The sequence below is a fragment of the Puma concolor genome, chromosome C1, assembly GCF_028749965.1.
Source record: "Puma concolor isolate L17-30 chromosome C1, mPumCon1.1.hap2, whole genome shotgun sequence".
NCBI classification, from domain to species: domain Eukaryota; kingdom Metazoa; phylum Chordata; class Mammalia; order Carnivora; family Felidae; genus Puma; species Puma concolor.
Window position 1 is genome coordinate 72754822 of NC_141674.1, and position 21268 is coordinate 72776089.

Consider the following 21268-nt stretch of genomic DNA (forward strand, 5'->3'; position numbering starts at 1 on the left):
GACACCTGAAGGAGGTAAGATTTCAGGCTTTGCAAATAACTTGGGGAAGATCATTCTGGCAGAAGAAATTGAAACTGCAAAGGTCCTGAGGTGGGGACAAGCTTGGAATGTTTAATAGTTAAGTAACTAAAATTTAAAAAAAGCAATTATTAAAGGATGACTGAAGTTTTTTTTTTAAAAAAATTTTTTTTTCAACGTTTATTTATTTTTGGGAGAGAGAGAGACAGAGCATGAACGGGGGAGGGGCAGAGAGAGAGGGAGACACAGAATCGGAAACAGGCTCCAGGCCCTGAGCCATCAGCCCAGAGCCCAACGCGGGGCTCGAACTCACGGACCGCGAGATCGTGACCTGGCTGAAGTCGGACGCTTAACCGACTGCGCCACCCAGGCGCCCCAGGATGACTGAAGTTTTAAGTGCAAAGATTCCTCAGGACCTGGTTCTAATCATCACCTTCACCTTAAAAATTCAGCAGCCTGTATTGATTCTCTTTCTCTGTCTCCTTTTAAGCACATTTCTCCTCTTTCTCACCTGTAAGGAAACACTTTACAAAAATTTTTGGAGTCATAACAGAAGGTGGTTGAGGGAGTACAAAAAGGAAGGAGTGTGTCTGGTGACAGATGGTAGCTACGTTTGTGGTGAGTAGGGCATAAACTCAGTTGTTAAATCACATGTAATACACCTGAAACTAATGTAACAACGTGTGTCAACTATAGTTCAATTAAAAAAAAAATGTGTCCACTGTTATTTGGGTACTCAACTCTTTTGCAACCTGAAATCTCTATCTTTCTTGGACATTTTGTTATAAATAACTAGTAGAGTGAGGACAGCATTAATAGCAAACAAACTGGAAGTGTAGGTTTGCTTGGGTGGAGAGGGGGTATTTAAAAAATACTTTCATATTATTATTTCATTTACTAAATGAGGACTATATGGGGAACAAAGAAAGAGAAGTTTCTGCTCCTACAGTGATGACAAAGATAACCACATTTAGTTTTTTCTTTTAAAGGTCTAAGTATAGCAATTGCATTAATTAAAGCCTGTAAAGCCTAAGGCTGCTAATTAAGATGTAAGGCTGGAAGAACACTAGGAAAGCTCAATACTCTCTATGCTTCGGTTAAGGCTAAATTAATTAACTCAAAGCTTAGCTTTATCAGTGTGTCTAAGTTTCATTCTGATATCAGTTGTAAAAGTTAACCCTGGGTTAGTTAACGTGCCTTCTTTGACTCCTGAGGCAAAGTAAGTTTTAGGACAAGATCCAAGAGAGATGAAGAGTATTATAATAGGCATTTAATGGGCATAAAGTTAATTTTTTTTAATGTTTATTTATTTTTGAGAGAGAGAGAGAGAGAGAGACAGAGCATCAGCAGGGAGGGTCAGAGAGAGAAGGAGACACAGAATCCGAAGCAGGCTTCAGGATCTGAGCGGTCAGCACAGAGCCTGAAGCGGGGCTCAAACTCACGAACCGTGAGATCATGACCTGAGCTGAAGTTGGATGCTTAACTGACTGAGCCACCCAGGTGCCCCAAGTTATTTTTTTTAATACCTGCTTTAAAATATCTGATTATCTATAAACCTCTTGGAGAATGTATGCTGGCTAAATAAAATATCTGATCTTTATCCTTTTTAAGAAAAAGTTGGCTACAATAAGTGGCTGTTAGTAGGTTCTAAAAACTGGAATAAAGTCTGATAACTCAGTCCATAAATTAAACATGTTTCATAAAATAGCAAGTATTTGAATTGTAGGCAATAATCTTAAAGGGTTAACACAATTCCTGAACAATCAATATAGTCCTAGAAGTATTACAGGATAGGAGACAAAACCGCTATTTCATATATATGCTACAATAAAAAAAAAAAAAACTGTGATGAAAACACATAAACAGCACACTTGTTTATGTAGGAAGCTTTTATGAGAATTATAAGACCATCTCTATAACACTTGTAATCAATTTTAATAAGCTAAAGTATCTATGAATGAAAGAAACAACCCTTATTCACAGAACAAATGTCTTTCTAATTTGGATTCAGTATGTTTTTCCTTTTAACCACATCCATCTGTCTTTGCTTGACCCCTCTATTAATTTTTTTTATTTTTTATTAATTTTTTTGATGTTTATTTAGTTTTGAGAGAGACAGAGACAGAGTGTGAGCGGGGGAGGGGTGGAGAAAAAGAGAGACAGAATCCAGAACAGGCTCCAGGCTCTGAGCTGTCAGCACAGAGCCCAACACAGGGCTCGAACCCACGAGCAGTGAGATCATGACCTGAGCTGAAGTCAGACGCTTAACCGACTGAGCCACCCAGGAGCCCCAGATCCCTCTATTAATTTTAAATTACTCAGGTGCCTAACTAATTATGCCTAGCAGTCTTTTCTGGCTCTTGATTAACACAGCTGGAACAAAACATTCTCTTAAACAAAAACTAATATTATCTGTGACTTTTTGTGGAAAGATCATTTCATCCTAGTCTTGTTATAAATTCTTCCAGGAGAAGAAACCACACAAGAAGCTCCTCTTCATCACTTGGTGTCCTCCAGGTAGTGCTAGCATCAAGCCTAATCACAAATGCTGATGGCTGGTTTCCCAATATGGTATACATTTCCTTGAAGAAGCCACAATTCAAAAATTTTATAATCCTATACATTCTATATCTTGCATACAAAATCTAAAACATATTTCTAATACAGCCATTTCAATCTTTTCTCCCTATTTAAATCCTAAATAGCATAGAATACAAATCATTTAATTGAATGCCTCTATACCACCCCTCTAGAGGAAGGACACAAAATCTGAAGTTGCCTAATGATCAAAGACCCAATCCATGGGCAAGAAAAGAGAGGATAACTTTGCTAGGTGTGCCATCTCTTCTGTCAGGGCAGCTGGACACAGGACACAGAAGTACACATTGGGGAGATATCACCAGATCAGTTACTTAGCCCCAGTGAGTTCCATGTGTGCATGAGGGACAGCAACTAAAGTTGTGCTGATTCTTAGTGACCCAAAAAGGCTAACCTACCATCTTTCTGGTACTATAGTAGAGAATCCGCTAGCCTATATCGTCTATATGGGGGATATGATTGTATATATTATATGTATTAGCTTTGGCATGTTAAGTTATTTTACTACACTTAAGTAACTATTCTTTTTTTTTTAATTTTTTTTTTTAATGTTTATTTATTTTTGAGACAGAGAGACACAGAGCATGAATGGGGGAGGGGCAGAGAGAGAGGGAGACACAGAGTCAGAAGCAGGCTCCAGGCTCTGAGCCATCAGCCCAGAGCCCGACGCGGGGCTCGAACTCATGAACTGTGAGATAGTGACCTGAGCCGAAGTCGGACGCTCAACCGACTGAGCCACCCAGCCGCCCCATTAAGTAACTATTCTTTAGCCAAACTTCGCAGGTGGAAAAAAGCATAGAGTATGTAGGATAAATAATAGTACTTTACATTTGTGGCAAATCTCCCACCTAAGAATCTCAAATCATAAGAATGATACTTTCAGCCTATCCTGCTTTTTTTTTTCATCTATATAAGAAGCAGGATTTTACAACCTTCACAAAGCAGGTTAGACAAATTTTCATTATTCTAAATTATTTAGGTTGTTTTCTGGGATGGCAGACATTGTTGGCTGTCTGAGCTTTTCTTATCCTCTGGAAATTGTACAGTATTGTACAACATTTCAAATGCCAAGCAGGCTGTAACTAATTAAATAGAAAAATCCATGTGGTCCAGATCTGAAACGTAGTTAACACTGGATCCTCCATGGTATGAGGAGAATGCTTGACAAATTGTAAGAAATCAGTAAATGTTAGATAGTTGAATGACAGATGGATGGGCAGGCAGACCCCTAATTAAGAGAGTGTCCTATTATTCATGATGTTCACATGGCCATGTGATAACAGTGTAAGTCACAGGCAACACAGTAAGGGCACATAAGCACTAGTTCCATAATGATAATTCTCTGTGTGATCTCAGTGTCAGTGTGCCTGGGCACAGCTTCCTCTCCAGTGTACTGTGACACAGTTGTGTGCCACAAAGGGGTTACAAATGTGCTGGGAAGATCAACCCCCTCAGCCATTGGCATGGCAGAGAAGAGCTGGAGCACAGGGACTTTGAACCAGATACCTTTTTCATTTATCTCAGTGGGTTAGACATATATCGTCATCTTTCTTTTCTCTCTTTCTTTTTCTTTCTTTCTTTTTTCTTTCTTTCTTTCTTTCTTTCTTTCTTTCTTTCTTTCTTTCTTTCTTTCTTTCTTTTCTTTCTTTCTTTCTTTCTCCCTTTCTTTCTTTTCCTTCCTTCCTTCCTTCCTTCCTTCCTTCCTTCCTTCCTTCCTTCCTCCCTCCCTCCCTCCCTCCCTCCCTCCTTCCCTCCCTTCCTTTTTTCCTTCTTCTTCTTCTTTTGAAAGGGCAGACCTACGCTGGCCAACTCCATCTTGTTCTGTGTCCTCCACCTTGACCACGCCTCCTCCCCTTGAGTAACCTCCCGCTCACCTGTTCAAACTTCCCATCAAAACACGCCCTGGCGACCTGCTAACAGGACTCTGACCCTTCCCCAGCCAATCGGCTGAGGCCACAGCCATTACCTCACCAACTGCCCCTAGACCCCAATAAAACCTTTGTGCTTTTGAAACTCGCTCTCTCTCCCCGGTATCTCACCGCTGCGTCGGTGCAGGTAGGGGATTGAACTTGAGCTAGCTCGAATAAAGGCTCTTTTGCTTTTGCATCGGACTCGGCTCCTTGGTGGTCTTTGGGGATCACGAATTCTGGGCATAACACTTTTTTTTTTTTTTTGCTAATGGAAAACATTGGGAAAGATGGACCTAGAATATTGAGATCACATCCATAGTGGAGAAGAGTTTGATAAGAAGAAAAGAGTGGAAACGGGAAGATACTAGGTGACATCTAGAATGGAACTTTCTAATAATACATTCTTTTTCAAATATTCTGGTCTTCAGTTCTTTTTTTTTTTGTATTCTCAATGTTCATGAATTGCCTGAAATATTCTCCTGCAAAGGAAGTGTGTTCATTCAACAAAGTCTTTATTTCTAAATAAGATTTCCTTGTTTAGTAAGTAATGAATGAACTTTAAATAATTGTGAGAAGCCATTTTGGGAGAGAATCAGTAAATGTATCTGGAGGATAAGAAGAAAATAGGCCATTGAGGAGGTAAGAGTTGAGGACAAAGTGGCAAACTAGAAAAGGGTAACTATCTACCCAAGGGTCATGGGGAGGTCAGAAAACCACAGAGCAAATGAACTTTCCATACGAATTAGCAGATAGCACAAGTGGTTCAGAGGAGATCTTGCTCAGGCACATGACTTCTACTTGGACAATCAATAAGACCTCAATTACTTAATTAACAAAGGGCAAAACACAGCAAAGTATTCTGCTTCGTTTCAACTCTCACAAAACTGGTTGAACTTTCTCACTCTGACTAATACAAAGCCGAATAAACACATTGGACCCGACCAAGTATTGAATGGTGGCAGGGTGCAGACCACTACATGACAGTGTGGGTACAGATCATCTACTGTCATTTTTTATTCTATTATTTTAAACACCATTTGGACTAAAGTAGATGTGGCCATCGAGATTATTTAGAGATTGTAAATCTATAACCCAATAAGAAAAATAGTTTTTCAGAAAAGAAATAATAATAGAGATAAATTTGCTCTCTTTCGTCAATCTTCACCTAAAACACAGGGCATGAAGCTAAAGCTGTTCCAACTGGGCATTCATAATACTTTTCTCCCATTTGCCAACTGGAAAAGGCAATTTTTGTTTTGTTTTTAACAAAATTTGTTAGTTGGACAGCATGTTTTTAGAATTTATAAATATTTTCTTCACTAGCTCTAAAATTCAAGGTAAAGCCAAGGAAGAAAGAGAATTCTTAAAGCCCACATATTCAAATTTATCAAGGGAGAAAAACTCCTTAATAAGCATTCGCTTGGGAGTAAACACACTAAGATTTGAATCCTGGTTTTGTCATTTCTCTCTGTGTGCCTATAGACCATATACTTAAACGTCTCTGAGCTCTGTTTTCCTCGGCTAGAATATCTGAGACTATACGTCTTCTCTGGGTAGTTTTAAGTATTAAGTAAAATAATATATGTAAAGGTGCCTGGCATGTGACAAGCATGCAATATACTGTGGTTCTGATTTCTCAAAAAAAGGATTTAATGTTTAAAAGACTCAAAGATTGAAAGATTTCTAATTACTAAACAATGACGATTATATCACTTCTGATTTACAATGAACAAACTCTTAGTTATCCTGTGTGTGTCTTCATTCCATTTTCTATCGTTCTTATTTTGTCAGGATGTTACTATGTAAGTCTGTTGTGAGTAGAAAAATAATTTATTTAAACATCTTCACATTTATAATTTTCCCAAAGAGTGGAACTGGAAATTGAGAATAAGAAAGAAGAATTCTATGTAAATTAGTAAAATTTGTAAAACATAAAACGGAAAAGTGTGGTTTTATCGGTACAAATGATTATGGTCACACTTAAATTAATGTAAGTAGTTCATCTAATGTAACAAAAATAAGGAAAAAAACAATAAGCACAATCTAGAAGACATGGAGCTATTTTTGCTGAACGCATCACATTTATGAAGCCATCTTTTTGAGGTTAATGTACTTCCTGCATTAGATAACTTACTCTTTGTCCTTTAGGACCTTGACTTCCAGGTGGTCCTCTTGCTCCCACATGACCCTACATGTTGAACATTTAAAAATCAGTTATAGAATTCACAGGAATGTTATCAAAATAGTAGTTATGACCTTGGGAATCTTAAAATAAAATTGGTTAGTCTCCTTAAAAATATGCTTTATTGGGCCGCCTGGGTGGCGCAGTCGGTTAAGCGTCCGACTTCGGCCAGGTCACGATCTCGCGGTCTGTGAGTTTGAGCCCCGCGTCGGGCTCTGGGCTGATGGCTCAGAGCCTGGAGCCTGTTTCCGATTCTGTGTCTCCCTCTCTCTCTGCCCCTCCCCCGTTCGTGCTCTGTCTCTCTCTGTCCCAAAAATAAATAAATGTTGAAAAAAAATAATAAAAATATGCTTTATTTCTGAAATAAATGCCATACTTTCCTCCCCAATATTCTCCACTCTCCCAGTATTCTAAGTTGTTTTCAGGAGGAACACATATAGAGTGACAGTGGAAAGAGACACCCATCTAGCCAGTGAAGTCAGCTGGTACATCAAAAAAGCAATGGCTATTGTTGCAGGATTTTTTTCCTCATGATTCTAGACATTTATGATAATCCATCACATAAAAATGTATGTTTCCTGTTACTGTGAAAAGTCACAAAATGCACCAAATTAATATGCCACAAATAGACTGTAATGAAGATTAAGTTGTTACTTATTACTAAGTCAATTACAATGAATTTTTTATAGTCTTCAATAAAGACTCAATTAGAAAACAAAATTTATTTATCTATATAAAATTAGGTAGGTAAAAACAGTGATCTTTTATAGAATGTTGGGTTTATTTATTATCTTATGTGAGTAAAAAGATTGGCAACTGTACCGATCAACACCAATCTTCCTAATTTTAGAAGTCAATAACATGTCTCTCAGTGTACTGGAAAATCAGGCCTCTCTTTAAAACAGGAGCTTCACAAAACAGCATAAATCATTTCTGATAATAGCTCTGTTGAGGTGATTATTAAGGCTTATCTTTTTCATATTTAAGTTGATGATAACGGTCAAATTTTGATAAGCCAAACTTTATTTCTTTACAGATATGATTTTATTACCTTTCTCTATATCACAAATGGAGTATTTTCAAAACTCAATATTTGTTCAATGAAGGTATATTTTCTTCGACTTTTATCTGGGCATTTGAAAATATTTGCAGATTTCTAAGGAAAATATGTTGGAACTTGTTTGTGATTTGTTTATTTAAGCTCACTTCTAAGCTTGATAACTGACGCTGTCTTCTTATACATGGCTATTCAAAAGAAAGTTTAAATTTCTTTTTGTTTTAGACTACAGAATTGTCCAAATTATTAAAAGTGAGCGATAAATAATATAGCAAGTAGAGTCAAGGGAGTTTAAGATACCATGACATATTCTGGAGTGTTTTGCCTTGACTGGGGAGAGAAGTGGCCTCCATCAATTTATACATTACTTATTTTGCATAAAAGCAAAAAATATAGTATAACTAAAATCATACAATTAAATTTAAATAGATGTCCTAGAAGGGAATATAAAGTCTTTTCTGTACTTACAGGTAATCCCAGGGCACCAATGGGTCCTGGATCCCCGGGAGGACCTGGATATCCCTAAAATTTGAATAAAAATATGAAAAACATAAAGTCTCTGTTCTATCTGATCATTTTCATTGAAGACAAACCAGTAAATTATAAACAGCAATAAAAGGTGTTAATGTAATAAAATCTCTTTCCTATCAAAGATATAAAAGGCCATAGGAAATATTCCACAGTTAGATAATAGAAATAAATAATGTTGGGCGCCTGGGTGGCTCAGTCAGTTAAGTGGCCAACTTTGGCTCAGGTCACAATCCTGCAGTTTGTGGGTTCGAGACCCGCATCAGGCTCTGTGCTGACAGCTCAGAGCCTGGAGCCTGCTTTGGATTCTGTGTCTCTCTCTCTGACCCTCCCCTGCTTGTGTTCTGTCTCTCTCTGTTTCTCAAAAATAAATAAACATTAAAAAAAATAAATAAATAAGTAATGTTTACAGGGAAGCTGTGAACCTTTTATTAGTAACACTTTGGCTAGGAAAGAAATTTTCAAACCAGAATCATATATTATGACCTACTGAGAATAGAATATTCATCTTATATTCTGTAGGTTTTGTTATGCTATGAATAGATATATGTTATGTTATATAGACCATGAAACCATTTCAGTGTCAGAAGTCAGGGAATTCTATAATTAAGGAATGTGAATGTGTAGAAATAGTGTAGCCTGTCAAATTTTAGAAGTACCACACCTTTTATGATATTAATACTAATCTTAGTAGGCAATAATCCCTGAAATTGATTAACCTAATGGGTATGTTAAATATTTTGCTTGACAGCAATTGGACATAGGTAAGAAAATAATCTTATAGTATTTTGCTGACAATACAGAATTTAAAACTAAAGAATAGCTTAGGGGGGTGCCTGAGTGGCTCTGTTGGTTAAGCGTTCGACTTCGGCTCAGGTCATGACCTCACGGTTTGTGAGTTCAAGCCCCTTCTCTGGCTCTGGGCTGATAGCTCAGAGCCTGGAGCCCACTTTGGATTCTGTGTCTCCCTCTATCTGCCCCTCCGCTGCTTGCCCTCTGTCTCTCACATTGCCTCAAAAATAAATAAACATTAAAAAAAAATTTTTTTTTTAAAAGAGTAGCTTGGGTAAAATAAATTTGTATATAGTATTATGTGCCACCAGATCTATTATGATATATTTTGGGAAAGCAAGATTCTTTTATAAATTTTTTTTGTTCTAGTTCCTGTCATGTTTAGAAACTATTTAATAAACTAAAAAAAAAAAAAACAATCTATATATAACATCTGTCAGCTATTACTACCTTAAAGGTGCAAGACAGTAAGATGAATTCGGATTCTGATCTTTTATATATCAAAGAATTACTTCAGGACCACAAACTCATAGATGAGTGGCAGTGATGATATGTGTCATATAAACTATAAGTAATGAAAGAAAAGTAGAATCCTAATTGAATTTTCTTTTTCATCCATTTCAGCTAATTTATGGCAGTTTAATTCTTCTCTTAAAACGATAGACTCACTTGACCAAGCCATCTGATTTGCATGCTTGTTAGTGCCAATCAGCATTTGAAAGGTAAACTGTTTAAGGGAAAAGAAAATTCTAATGGAAATATACTATAAAATAGAAATTTTCACTTACTTAAATTCCATTCAAGGCAATCCCACCTCTGGAATTACTATGTTCTTTGGAAATATATATTTCAAATCACTAAGCTCTTACCATGACACCCTTTTCCCCCTGGGGACCTTGTGGACCTGGACTTCCACGTTCTCCCTTTTAAAACAAAGAAAAAAAAAAAAAACACTGAGGCAAGCTAACCAGTCATGATTGAGCTAAGTGAAATTGTCAGAATCATACCTTACATGTATATCTTACCTTAATTGCTAATACTTTTTAATTTACAGATTTTGCACTTTACCTTCAAGTTGCTAGACTTTTAAGACAATAAAAATCCCCCTAAGGTATATTTCAAGGGATAAAATACTAAAAGTATTGTTGCTTTGTAAGGAGAAATGCTTACCATTTTGAGACATATAAAATAGTAGTAAAAGTATCAAAAATATTGTCAAAATTAACTAATCTCTATAACCACTGAATAAAATTTTATTTCTGTTCTGTCAACCTACCTGAGCAATTAAGTATGATCAGGATAATCAAACATGCCATAGCAGATTAAAGTAATTAAACTGATTCACATTAAAATTCCCAAGATTGTCATAATCTTAGTGCAGAAGATTTGGCTTTGCACAGAAGAAACTAAGTCAGAATGAAAATATTACAAATATTTATTTTTTGAAATTATCTGATTTTGTATATGTCATATTATTATTGATTGTCAAAAATCAATAAATATATATTAAGCACTTTCAATGTACAAGAGTTGGAGAGATCTAACGGAAATTTGACTTAGAGTCTACTCTCAAGTATTTGGAGACATGATATTAACAAAGGTAATCAATTAGAGGACAATTAAATTGTAAATTGTGTGGTGCTTATTCTAAGTCCAGGAAGACAAGAAATCAGGAAGGATTAGAGGAATCTGGGAAGACTTTATGGAGGAGATAAGGATTTCAGTCCTATAGTTTGGCTTTGAATAAATAGAGGGAAGAGGAGAGGATATTCTAAAGCAACAAAATAGTGAGAATAGGAATTGAAACAGGTATGTCATATACGAGATGGGAGAGAGAAAGGTTTATATTGGAGAATATTAGAAAATTTGTTGGATGAACTGATTGAGCCAAGATTATGTAGTACCTTGACAGTAAAGTAGAGGAGTTAACAGGGTCAGGAATAGGGGGCCAATGATGGTTTTTAAAAATGTTTCATCATGCCCATCAAAATTAGTCCTCTTGTAGTACCTGCGATGGATTAGAGGATTTAAAGGGAAGGGCAGGGTAAATATGACAGGAGGTAAATTTAAGATAAACTGGTAAGAGTATGTCTGAGGGGATAGCTTTGGAATGACTGTTAGAAAAGAAAGCTTATATATATATATATAAAAAGAAAGCTTATATAGAAAAAACTCTAAGTCATGCTAAAAGATTAGGCATAGAGAATGAAGGAAAAGGGAAAGTAAATATGGATTTCACTCTTTTTATTCCAGAAGACTGGAAGAATTGAGATAGGTATAAGGCACACTAATAGAAATGGGATAATTGGGAAGAGGCCAATTTGAATGTGGGGGGAATATTGATACACTTTAGATATGTTGACTGTGACTTAATTTAAACATTTCAGTACCAGAAGTCTTAGCCGTAGTAATCAGACAACAAAAGAAATAAAAGGCATCCAAATCTGCAAGGAAGACGTCAAACTTTCACTATTTTCAGACATGATACTCTTGTAGAAAACCCAAAAGACTCCACCAAAAAATCGCTAGAACTAATACATAAATTCAGCAAAGTCACAGGATATAAAATCAACATACAGAAATCTGTTGCATTTCCTGGGGCGCCTGGGTGTTTCACTCAGTTAAGTGTCTGACTTGATTTAGGCTCAGGCTTTGATTTTATGGTTGTTGAGATTGAGCCCCATGTCAGGCTCAGTGCTGACAACACAGAGCCTGCTTGGGATTCTCTTTCTCCCCCTCTCTCTGCCCCTCCCCACCTTGCATGCATGCGTGCATTCTCTCTCTCAAAATAAATAAAAATAAAATTAAAAAAGAAATCTGTTGTATTTCTGTACACCATAATAAAGCAGCAGAAAAAGAAATCAAGGAATTGATCCCATTTACAATTACACCAAAAAACAATAAGATACCTAGGAATAAACCTAACCAAAGAGGTAAAAGATAGTACTATGAAAACTATAGAACACTTATGAAAAAAATTGAAGATGACACAAAGATATGGAAAGACATTCCATGCTCATGGACTGGAAGAACAAACAATGTTAAAATGTCTACACTATCCAAAGCAATCTACACATTTAATGCAATCCTAATCAAAACACTAATAGCATTTTTCACAGCGCTAGAACAAACAATCTGAAAGTTTGTATGGAACCACAAAAGACCTCAAATCGCTAAGGCAACCCTGAAAGAGAAAAGCAAAGCTGGAAGCATCACCATTCCAGACTTCAAGCTGTATTACAAAGCTGTAGTGATCAAGACAGTATGGTACTGTCACGAAAATAGACACATAGATCAATGGAACACAATAGAAAAGCCAGAAATGGACCCACAACCACATAAGTAACCAATCGTTAACAAAGCAGGAATGAATATCCAATGGAAAAAAGACAGTCTCTTCAACAAATGGTGTTGGGAAAACTGAACAGCAACATGCAGAAGAATAAAACTGGACCACTTTCTTACGCCATACACAAAAATAAATTCAAAATGGATGAAAGACCTAAATGTGAGACTGGAAACAATCAAAATCCTAGAGGAGAACACAGACAGAAACCTCTTTGATCTCAGCCACAGTGACTTCTTAGTAGACGTATTGCTGGAGGCAAGGGAAACAAAAGCAAACATGAACTATTGGGACTTCATCAATATACAAAAGCTTCTGTACAGCAAGGGAAACAATCAACAAAACTAAAAGGCAGCCTACAGAATGGGAGAAGATATTCGCAAATGACATATCTGATAAAGGATTCGTTTCCAAAATCTATAAAGAACTTATCAAACTTAATGCCCAAAAAACAAATAATCCAGTTAAGAAATGGGCAGAGGATAAGAATAGATATTTTTCCAAAGTAGATGTCCAGATGGCTAACAGACATATGAAGAGATGCTCAACATCACTTATCATCAGGGAAATGCAAATCAAAACCACAATGAGATACCATCTCACATCTCTCGAATGGATAAAATTAACAAGAAACAACAGATGTTGGTGAGGATGTAGAGAAAGGGGAACCCTCTTACACAGCTGGTGGAATGCAAACTGGTGCAGCCACTCTGGAGAACAGCATGGAGGTTCCTTAAAAAACTAAAAATAGAACTACCTGAGGACTTAGCAATTGCATTATTAGGCATTTACCCAAAGGATATAAAGATACAGATTGGAAGGGATACATGCACATCGATGTTTACAGCAGCATTATCAACAATAGTCAAACTATGGAAAAAGCCTAAATGTCCATCCACCCAATGACTGACGAATAAAGAACATCAAAAAGAATGAAATCTTTCGATTTGCAGCAATGTGGATGGAACTAGAGTGTATTATGCTAAGTGAAGTAAGTCAGAGAAAGAAAAATGCCATACGATTTCACTTACATGTGTAATTAAAGAAATAAAACTGATGAACATGTGGGAAGGGAAAATAAAAGAGAGAGGGAAACAAACTATAAGAGACTCAACAATAGAGAACAAACTGAGGGTTGATGGACAGAGGTGGGTAGAAGATAAGCTAGATGGGTAATGGTTATTAAGGAGGGCACTTGTGAGGCGCATTAGGTGTTGTATGTAAGTGATGAATCACTGAATTCTATTCCTGAAACCAATACTGCACTGTATGTTAACTAACTAGAATTGAAATAAAAACTTGAAAGGAAAAAAAAAAAAAAAGGAAGGAGTAGCCAAAGGTTTCAAATACTTCTAAGAAAGGAAAGCTAAGGAACTGCTATTGTTTCTGTATCTATGATACTGTCTGCCTTAAATGTTGTGCCAGATAAACTACTTACTTACTTGTAAGCTAATATATAAGAAATATTCAGTGGATAGGGTGAATACATATTCTTTGTTGAACCCCAAAAAATTCGGATGGAAATAACTAGAATATTATTTAATTTACTTCTAGTCCTGGTTCCACTTAATTATTCACAAAGTAGCCTCATGTAGTAATTGCACTAGAACATCATGTTTACAAATTATATTCAGCAAGTTAGGTTTTAGTCAAAGAGTCAAAGTTTTTGGGTTATTATCTACTAGTCCATTATAAGATTCCATAAAAGAAATTTTAAATGCCCTTGGAGGTTTCAAGTAAAGAATTACTTTTTATTAAAAAAAAAAAAAAAAAAGCTTCCCTAAATTTGAAACTCAACATGGAAAATCACTCCCAAGTAATGATTTTAGGTAATCTTTAAGCAAATTACAATTTCCATTACAATAGCCAGGAATATCCATGAATAAATGCATACTGCATTCCAAGTGGACAGCAAGAGATTGTGACTGAGACTTGGAGCAGGTAGTGATTACTTATTCTCTTTCAAAATGGCTTCCTTTAGGGGGCTTGCTCTGATAAAGTAGATTTAAATATGGTCTAATCATAAATCTAGACCATCAGTTTCATCTTTTCAGAGCACAGTATCACAACCTAAAGAGTACTCTGCCCTTTAAAAATTAGAAACATATATGCTATTAGCTATATTCAATATACTTAAGATATTCAGGACAGGTGATATATTTTAAGTTATGAGTGATTTCTAATTAATAACATAAAATACCAAATACCAAATACCTCCTTTTACTTTAGCCTGGCATTCTTACTACTTAAAAAAAAAAATGAATGAAATTACCTTTTCACCAATGCTTCCAGTAATCCCAACTTCTCCAGGTAAACCGACAGGTCCCTTTTAGGAAAAAAATGTAACAGAAAATACACATTTATTGCATTGCTATTACAGCATCTTGGTTTTAAATCACCTGTAATCAATATGTTTCCTTCTAACTTATCCTAAATTTTATATTAGAATGAAATTCTTCCTAGTATAGATGTCCAACCTATGACTTCACATCCAAAATTAATCTATTCACTCAATCAACAAATATATATGAATGTCTAAGGGGTGGCAGGCCTGTGCTGGGAGGCACTGTTTCAAATCCAAACACAGTTCCTGCCCTTGTGGAGTTTATAATCCAGTGGATGTTATAAAAAGTTGCGGTTTTTCCATAGCTTCTTGATGTGAGTATATCAGCTGAAGAAATCCTTTCTGTGACTTCTTTGAAAACTTCTAATACCACGACATGCCCATTCATTAATTCACTGTCACTCAAGAAATATTTTGTGCCTGCTCTGTGCCAGGTACTACATTGCTTTGCTGAAATTTCATTAGCAGACCTAGGCCCTGCCCTCATAAGGCAAAAGAGTCTTATACAGAGACAAAAACAATTAAATTAAAAAATGAATAATTACAAATCATCATATTGGCTCATAAAGGAAACAACTATGATGCCCAGGCAGAGAGTGAAAGAGAAGACCTATGGAAAGATGGTCAGGGTAAACCTCAAGTTTGACATCTAATCTGAAAGCTGAAGAATAAGAAGAGGTCAGTAGGCAAGAGAAGACAGAGTAAACCGCTTGAGTGAAGAATGAATTAGTGTGCTGAAAGAGATGAAAGAAAGCAATCATAATACAGTTTCAGAGTGAACAATGCTCCGTGTTCATCCACCTTGTCTTTATGGATTCTACTTCAAGCAGGATAGAAAACACAAAGAATAACAGGACAAGTTTTACAACAGCAGCATAATCCTTCTCCTGTTTTCAGTTATGAAGTTATTTTCTACTATTATTTAGAGATGTATGAAGCATTTTCTTTTTCAATAGCTACCAAGCAAAGACCCTGCTTAAATAGATTATTGTACAATAATATGCATTAGTATATAGAAGGCACCTAAATCATGAAAAAAGAATTTGATGTATTGAAGCTAACTGAAGTTAATACATGAGGCATAATTTTATCCACATATATTTGTATCATTATCCATATCAATCTCTTCTCTCTCTCTACCTACATACCTATACACTTACCTGTGTATACCTACCTACCTACCTGTCAATCTATCTGGTGATCAAGGATATACTAACATATGTTAAGCACTCCTTATGTGCCTGATTTAATCCTCACAACAATCATATTTGATAGTATTATCCTGATGCCCCTACAGAAAAGACAATGAGTTAAATAGCTTGCTGAGGTCAATGAGTTTAAATAGTATAGATGAGTTTAAGTGGTTATTGAGCACTTGAAATGTAGCTGGTCAAAACTGACATGTGCTGTAAATGTAAAGATACCAGATTTTGAAGATCTACTACAAAAAGAAAGAAAAAATTCAAATCATTGTTTAAGTTGGTTACATATTGAAATGATAATGCTTCAGAGATACTGGCTTAAATAAAATATTACTAAAATCAATTTCATCTGCTTCTTTTTTTTTTTTTTAATTTTTTTTTTTTAATTTTTTTTTTTTTTTTAACGTTTATTTATTTTTTTGGGACAGAGAGAGACAGAGCATGAACGGGGGAGGGGCAGAGAGAGAGGGAGACACAGAATCAGAAACAGGCTCCAGGCTCTGAGCCATCAGCCCAGAGCCCGACGTGGGGCTCGAACTCACGGACCGCGAGATCGTGACCTGGCTGAAGTCGGAGGCTTAACCGACTGCGCCACCCAGGCGCCCCAAGATTCCTAATTTCAGATGACCTAGCTTGCTTGTAGGCAAGCATTCTCAAAGGCAAATACTAGACAAATCTAAGTAGCAGTTGCTACTTAGATGCTCTCTTTAGTTCACCACAGTCCATACCAATTGCTCTTCTCTCTTATACCTGATCCATTTTACTTACTTATACTACCTGCCTGCTCCCAGTAGGGCATTTGAGTTTGGCACTCCTGATTTAAGTATTAGAAGTTGCAGTCCATCAAAAGGGCATACTTGGAAGAGATAGGTTCTCACTGGAAAATAGGCAGTTCACAGACTTACATCCTTGTCCACAGGGACTCTTTAATGAAACGTACATTAGGAGAACATAAATAATTTATTAAGACTTTGAGTCTTGACGTGCCTGGGTAGCTCACTCAGTTAAGCATCCAACTCTTGATCTCAACTCAGGTCATGATCTCGCATTTCGTGGGTCTGAGCTGTGTCAGGCTCTGTGCTGACAGTGTGGAGCCTGCTTGGGATTCTCTCTCCCTTTCTCTCTGTCCCTCCCCAGTTCCCTTTCTCTCTCACTCTCTTTCAAAATAAATAAATAAACTTTTAAAAAATTAAAAAAAAAAAACTCTGATTCTTCCCACTAGTTTTCTTTAGTTTTTTTTTTTTTAAATAAATGTTTATTTATTTTGAGAGTCTGAGAGAGAGACAGAGAGAGAGAATGAGTAGGGTGGTGGCAGAGGAAGAAAGAGAGAGAATTTTTTAAATATAATTTATTGTCAAATTGGCTTACATACAACACCCAGTGTTCATCCCAACAGGTGCCCTCCTCAATGTCCATCACCCATTTTTCCCTTTCCCCCACCCCCCATCATCCCTCAGTTTGTTCTCTGTATTTAAGAGTCTCTTATGGTTTGCCTCCCTCCCTCTCTGTTTGTAACTCTTCTTTTCCCCTTCCCTTCCCCCATGGTCTTCTGTTAAATTTCTCAAGATCCAAATATGAGTGAAAACATATGACATCTTTCTCTGACAGACTTTTTTCACTTAGTTCTATCCACCAGTTCTATCCACATTGCTGCAAATGGCATGATTTCATTCTTTCTCATTGGCAAGTAGCATTCCCTTATATATAAACCACATCTTCTCTATCCATTCGTCAGCTGATGGATGCTTAGGCTCTTTCCATAATTTGGCTATTGTTGAAAGCACTGCTATAAACATTGGGGTACATGTGTCCCTATGCAACAGCACTCCTGTATTGCTTGGGTAAACTCCTAGTAGTGCTGTTGCTGGGTCACAGGGTAGTGCTATTTTGAATTTTTTGAGGAACCTCCACACAAAGAGAGAGAATCTTAAGCAGTCTCCATGCTCCACATGGAGCCTGACTTGGGGCTCCATCTCACAACACTGAGATCATGGCCTGAGCCGAAATCAAGAATAGGATGCTTAACTGACTAAGCCACCCAGGAGCCCCTCTTTAGTTTCTTATATCTATTTTCAAGCTATACACTTCTGGAGAAAAAAATTCTAAATTAGTGTTGTCGGAATGATGTACATTTTCCCAAAGATGAAATGTATAAAATTTCATTCTTATTTCATTAGTTATTTATTATATACCAAGTATAAGACACTATACTAGTCAATTTAGAAAGAGCTAATAACTAAAATACAAAGTATATAGTAAAAATATTACAAGAAGATAAAGTCTATAGAATTTCAGATAAAGTAGTAGTCAGCAAAGTGACTCCAAAGACTGGCTACCTCTTTTTGTAAATAAGTTTTACTGAAACACAGCAATGTCCATTATTAACCTATGTTCTATGGCCACATTTGCTCTGCAAAGGCAGAGTAGTTGTGACAGATACTCTATAGCCCACAGAGCCCAAATCATTTCTCTTGGATATTTAAGGGAACTACAAACAAGTAACTGAAGCCATAGCCTTCATGTATAAGAATTATCAGCAATTTATACCTTTTTGGCCAAGAATTTTCATTAAAAAGTTTCAAAACACTGATTCCACATCTTACACACATTAAAGAAAATGACAAAGACTAGAACCAAAACATGCTGTGTGTCAAGAGCTGGACAACTCTATACAAACTGAAAACACTTCACTTCTTATAAAATAGGATACATAATAGTCTATTTAAAGATTTTGTAAGCTAAAGCGGAAATTCAAAAGGCCAAAAAGCCTTGTGTGCAATAAATCACTTGTTCGAACTGAAAAGAAGTTATTATTTTTTTCCAAATGTCAGTAGAAACTCTAAAATACACTAGTGCCATTTTTTAAAGTAACCACATCCTACTTGTTCACTAAAGACATATAAAATTAGAGTATTTCCTAGTTGAAACTAAAATGTTAAAAAAAAATTTTGTACAAAGTTCTTAGACTTAATAATTGCGCCTTAACAGTGGTTTAGAACTTGTCTACATTGTTTCAAATTTTCAGTGTGGAAAGGATTGCATTTGCAAGATAAAAAAAAAAAATCTCAGCCCCCAAAGCTCTTTAAATTCACTTGAAAATGTTATATATAAGACAAATTCTCTATGATATAGCTCTGTTTCATCTTAGAAACATATTAGCTTCAATGTTTGCATTAGTGTGTACTCTCTGTTTAAAAATAAAAATTTTAGAAGTCATCTTACCACAAAAAAGTAGTAGTACTCAGTTGTACTATATGCAATTGCTGATATTTTAATTTTACCTTAAAAATTGGTAATCTTACATGATGCACCCTAGTACAAAATTTCCAGGGTAGGAGAAACTGAAGACTGGTCAGATATGAAAATGACAACTTTAAGCACTACGTGGGAAAATGTACTTCTATATCTAATATTTGTTTCTCCATTTTAAATTCTCATACCTTCACATATTTGTCCAAAACAATGAAAATACAGACTGTCGTCAGCTTGGACAGATATGGGGAATTTATAGAAAAGTGGAAATAAAGTGTGTGTAATCTATCTGGATAAGAAAGAGGAATTCCTTTTTAGATACGATGAATAGGAGATATATACTGGACATTCTGATAGGAATATTCACTGCACAATGAAGTATGCAAGTCTAGAGCTAAGGACTATTATTATTTTTATTTATTTTATTTACTATTATTATTATTATTATTATTATTATTTGTGAATAATCAGCAAATAGACAGTAAAGACCTGGAGAGTAGATAAGTCACCAAAGTGAGTACGTGGACTGAGAAAAGGAAAGGCCAAGAACAATAACATTTAGAAAACAGGATGAAAAAAAGAAAACTTATGGAGTTGACTATACATGGAAAATATATGGTCAAAAGGAAGATATTGTCTATTTTTTTTCTCTATAATTTTTTTCAGGACGTTTCATTTAGGAGTAATTTTATGACCTGATAAACATGAATGAACCTTTTCTGTTTGTTTGGAAACACATCACTGTTCCTAAAAAACTAACCTTTGGATCACTTCACCCCTATTTTCAAATGAAATCTATAAGCTAAGGAGATAGTTATTTGACACTGTGACTTGGAGTAAGCTACTTTAGCTCATTTGCCTCATCCTTTACCATTCAGGAAGCTGTCTGTAACCTCAAGTTCATTTGTCTGTGTGCTCTATACGTTCATTAGTCTGCATTGCTCTACAAGGCAAGGATAATGCCTTATCTAATACTGTGTCCCTTATACCTAGCACACTCTTGGAATATAGAAGATAATTAATAAATATGTATTGAGTGAATGACTAAACAAATTAGATAGAGCAGTAGTGATGGAAATAGAGATGAGCTGCCCACACGGCCCTTTAAGAAGATCTTGCTGCTGTAATCAACTTCTTCAAAGTCTAGGCTTCAGCAGAGAGGCCTACATCCAAAGACTAAAGTGAGAGTATGAAGGCATGCCCATTTTTGCCTAATATGGGATTACTCTGATGGGCCATATATGCCCCAGAGCTCCCTAAAGGGTTGTTTGGACTCTTATTTCTTCCAGTGGAAGGACAGAGAAACTGAGTAAAAGCCTAGGATTTAACAGAATGATCAAACTCTAGGGAAAGTAAAATCTCTAACCAAGACAAGCCTATTAGAACAAGGTCAGGGCCTTGGCTGGGGAAAAAAAAAATGGGATCCTGACACTTGTCATGGGGACACCTGTATAGAAGTCCCTGAAGATTTTGAATCACCAGACTCCTTCGAACTCTATGAGCTTACAGAAATGGCCTACTTTTTAATGCTAGTAGTCTCTCCTATAGAAAATGTGTACCCCAATTAGGCTTTGTCTATACATCCTCTTTTGGCCATTATGCCAATAACTAGGGGTAAGTCACAGTATAATCCATCTGGAGCTTGCCATGTCTGATATAGGAGGAACAGACAATACGCCAAAGAAATGAAAGATCCAGCCAATGTATACTGGTAGGAGCTGGGAGAGTATGTGGGAACCCAATTTTAGAGGTACTTAATCAAGGGAGCCATGACATAATATAAAAAAACATAAATATAACAAAAAATAGATATGAAAGAGTTTATTAGTTTGGGAGCACTCTTCAACGATATAGGATTTAATACCCTTGCACGTACCTCAAGAGATTGTGAAAAGTCCTGTAGTGGGTCTAAGCTTTGAGGTAAGCAGCTTTGCCACTTGGGCCATATGACTGGGCAGACCCTATGGTTTTAGAAACATTAGAGGTGGGAAAGGAAGCCATGTAGAGCTCACAGCAAGCTGTGATAGGAAGGACATAAC

General features: G+C 36.2%; 1 protein-coding gene across 5 annotated transcripts in view; it reads right to left on the minus strand.

Moving 5' to 3' along the window:
- COL24A1 (collagen type XXIV alpha 1 chain) overlaps positions 1-21268 on the minus strand; it is a 404519-nt gene that overhangs the window by 156152 nt on the left and 227099 nt on the right. For all 5 annotated transcript variants that reach the window (XM_086717446.1, XM_025934829.2, XM_086717444.1 and 2 more), the window contains 4 exons: positions 14704-14757; positions 9955-10008; positions 8234-8287; positions 6661-6714 (listed from right to left, as the gene is read on the minus strand). In XM_086717446.1, coding sequence (XP_086573572.1) covers positions 6661-6714; positions 8234-8287; positions 9955-10008; positions 14704-14757 — 216 coding nt within the window. The remainder of the gene's footprint in view (positions 1-6660; positions 6715-8233; positions 8288-9954; positions 10009-14703; positions 14758-21268) is intronic.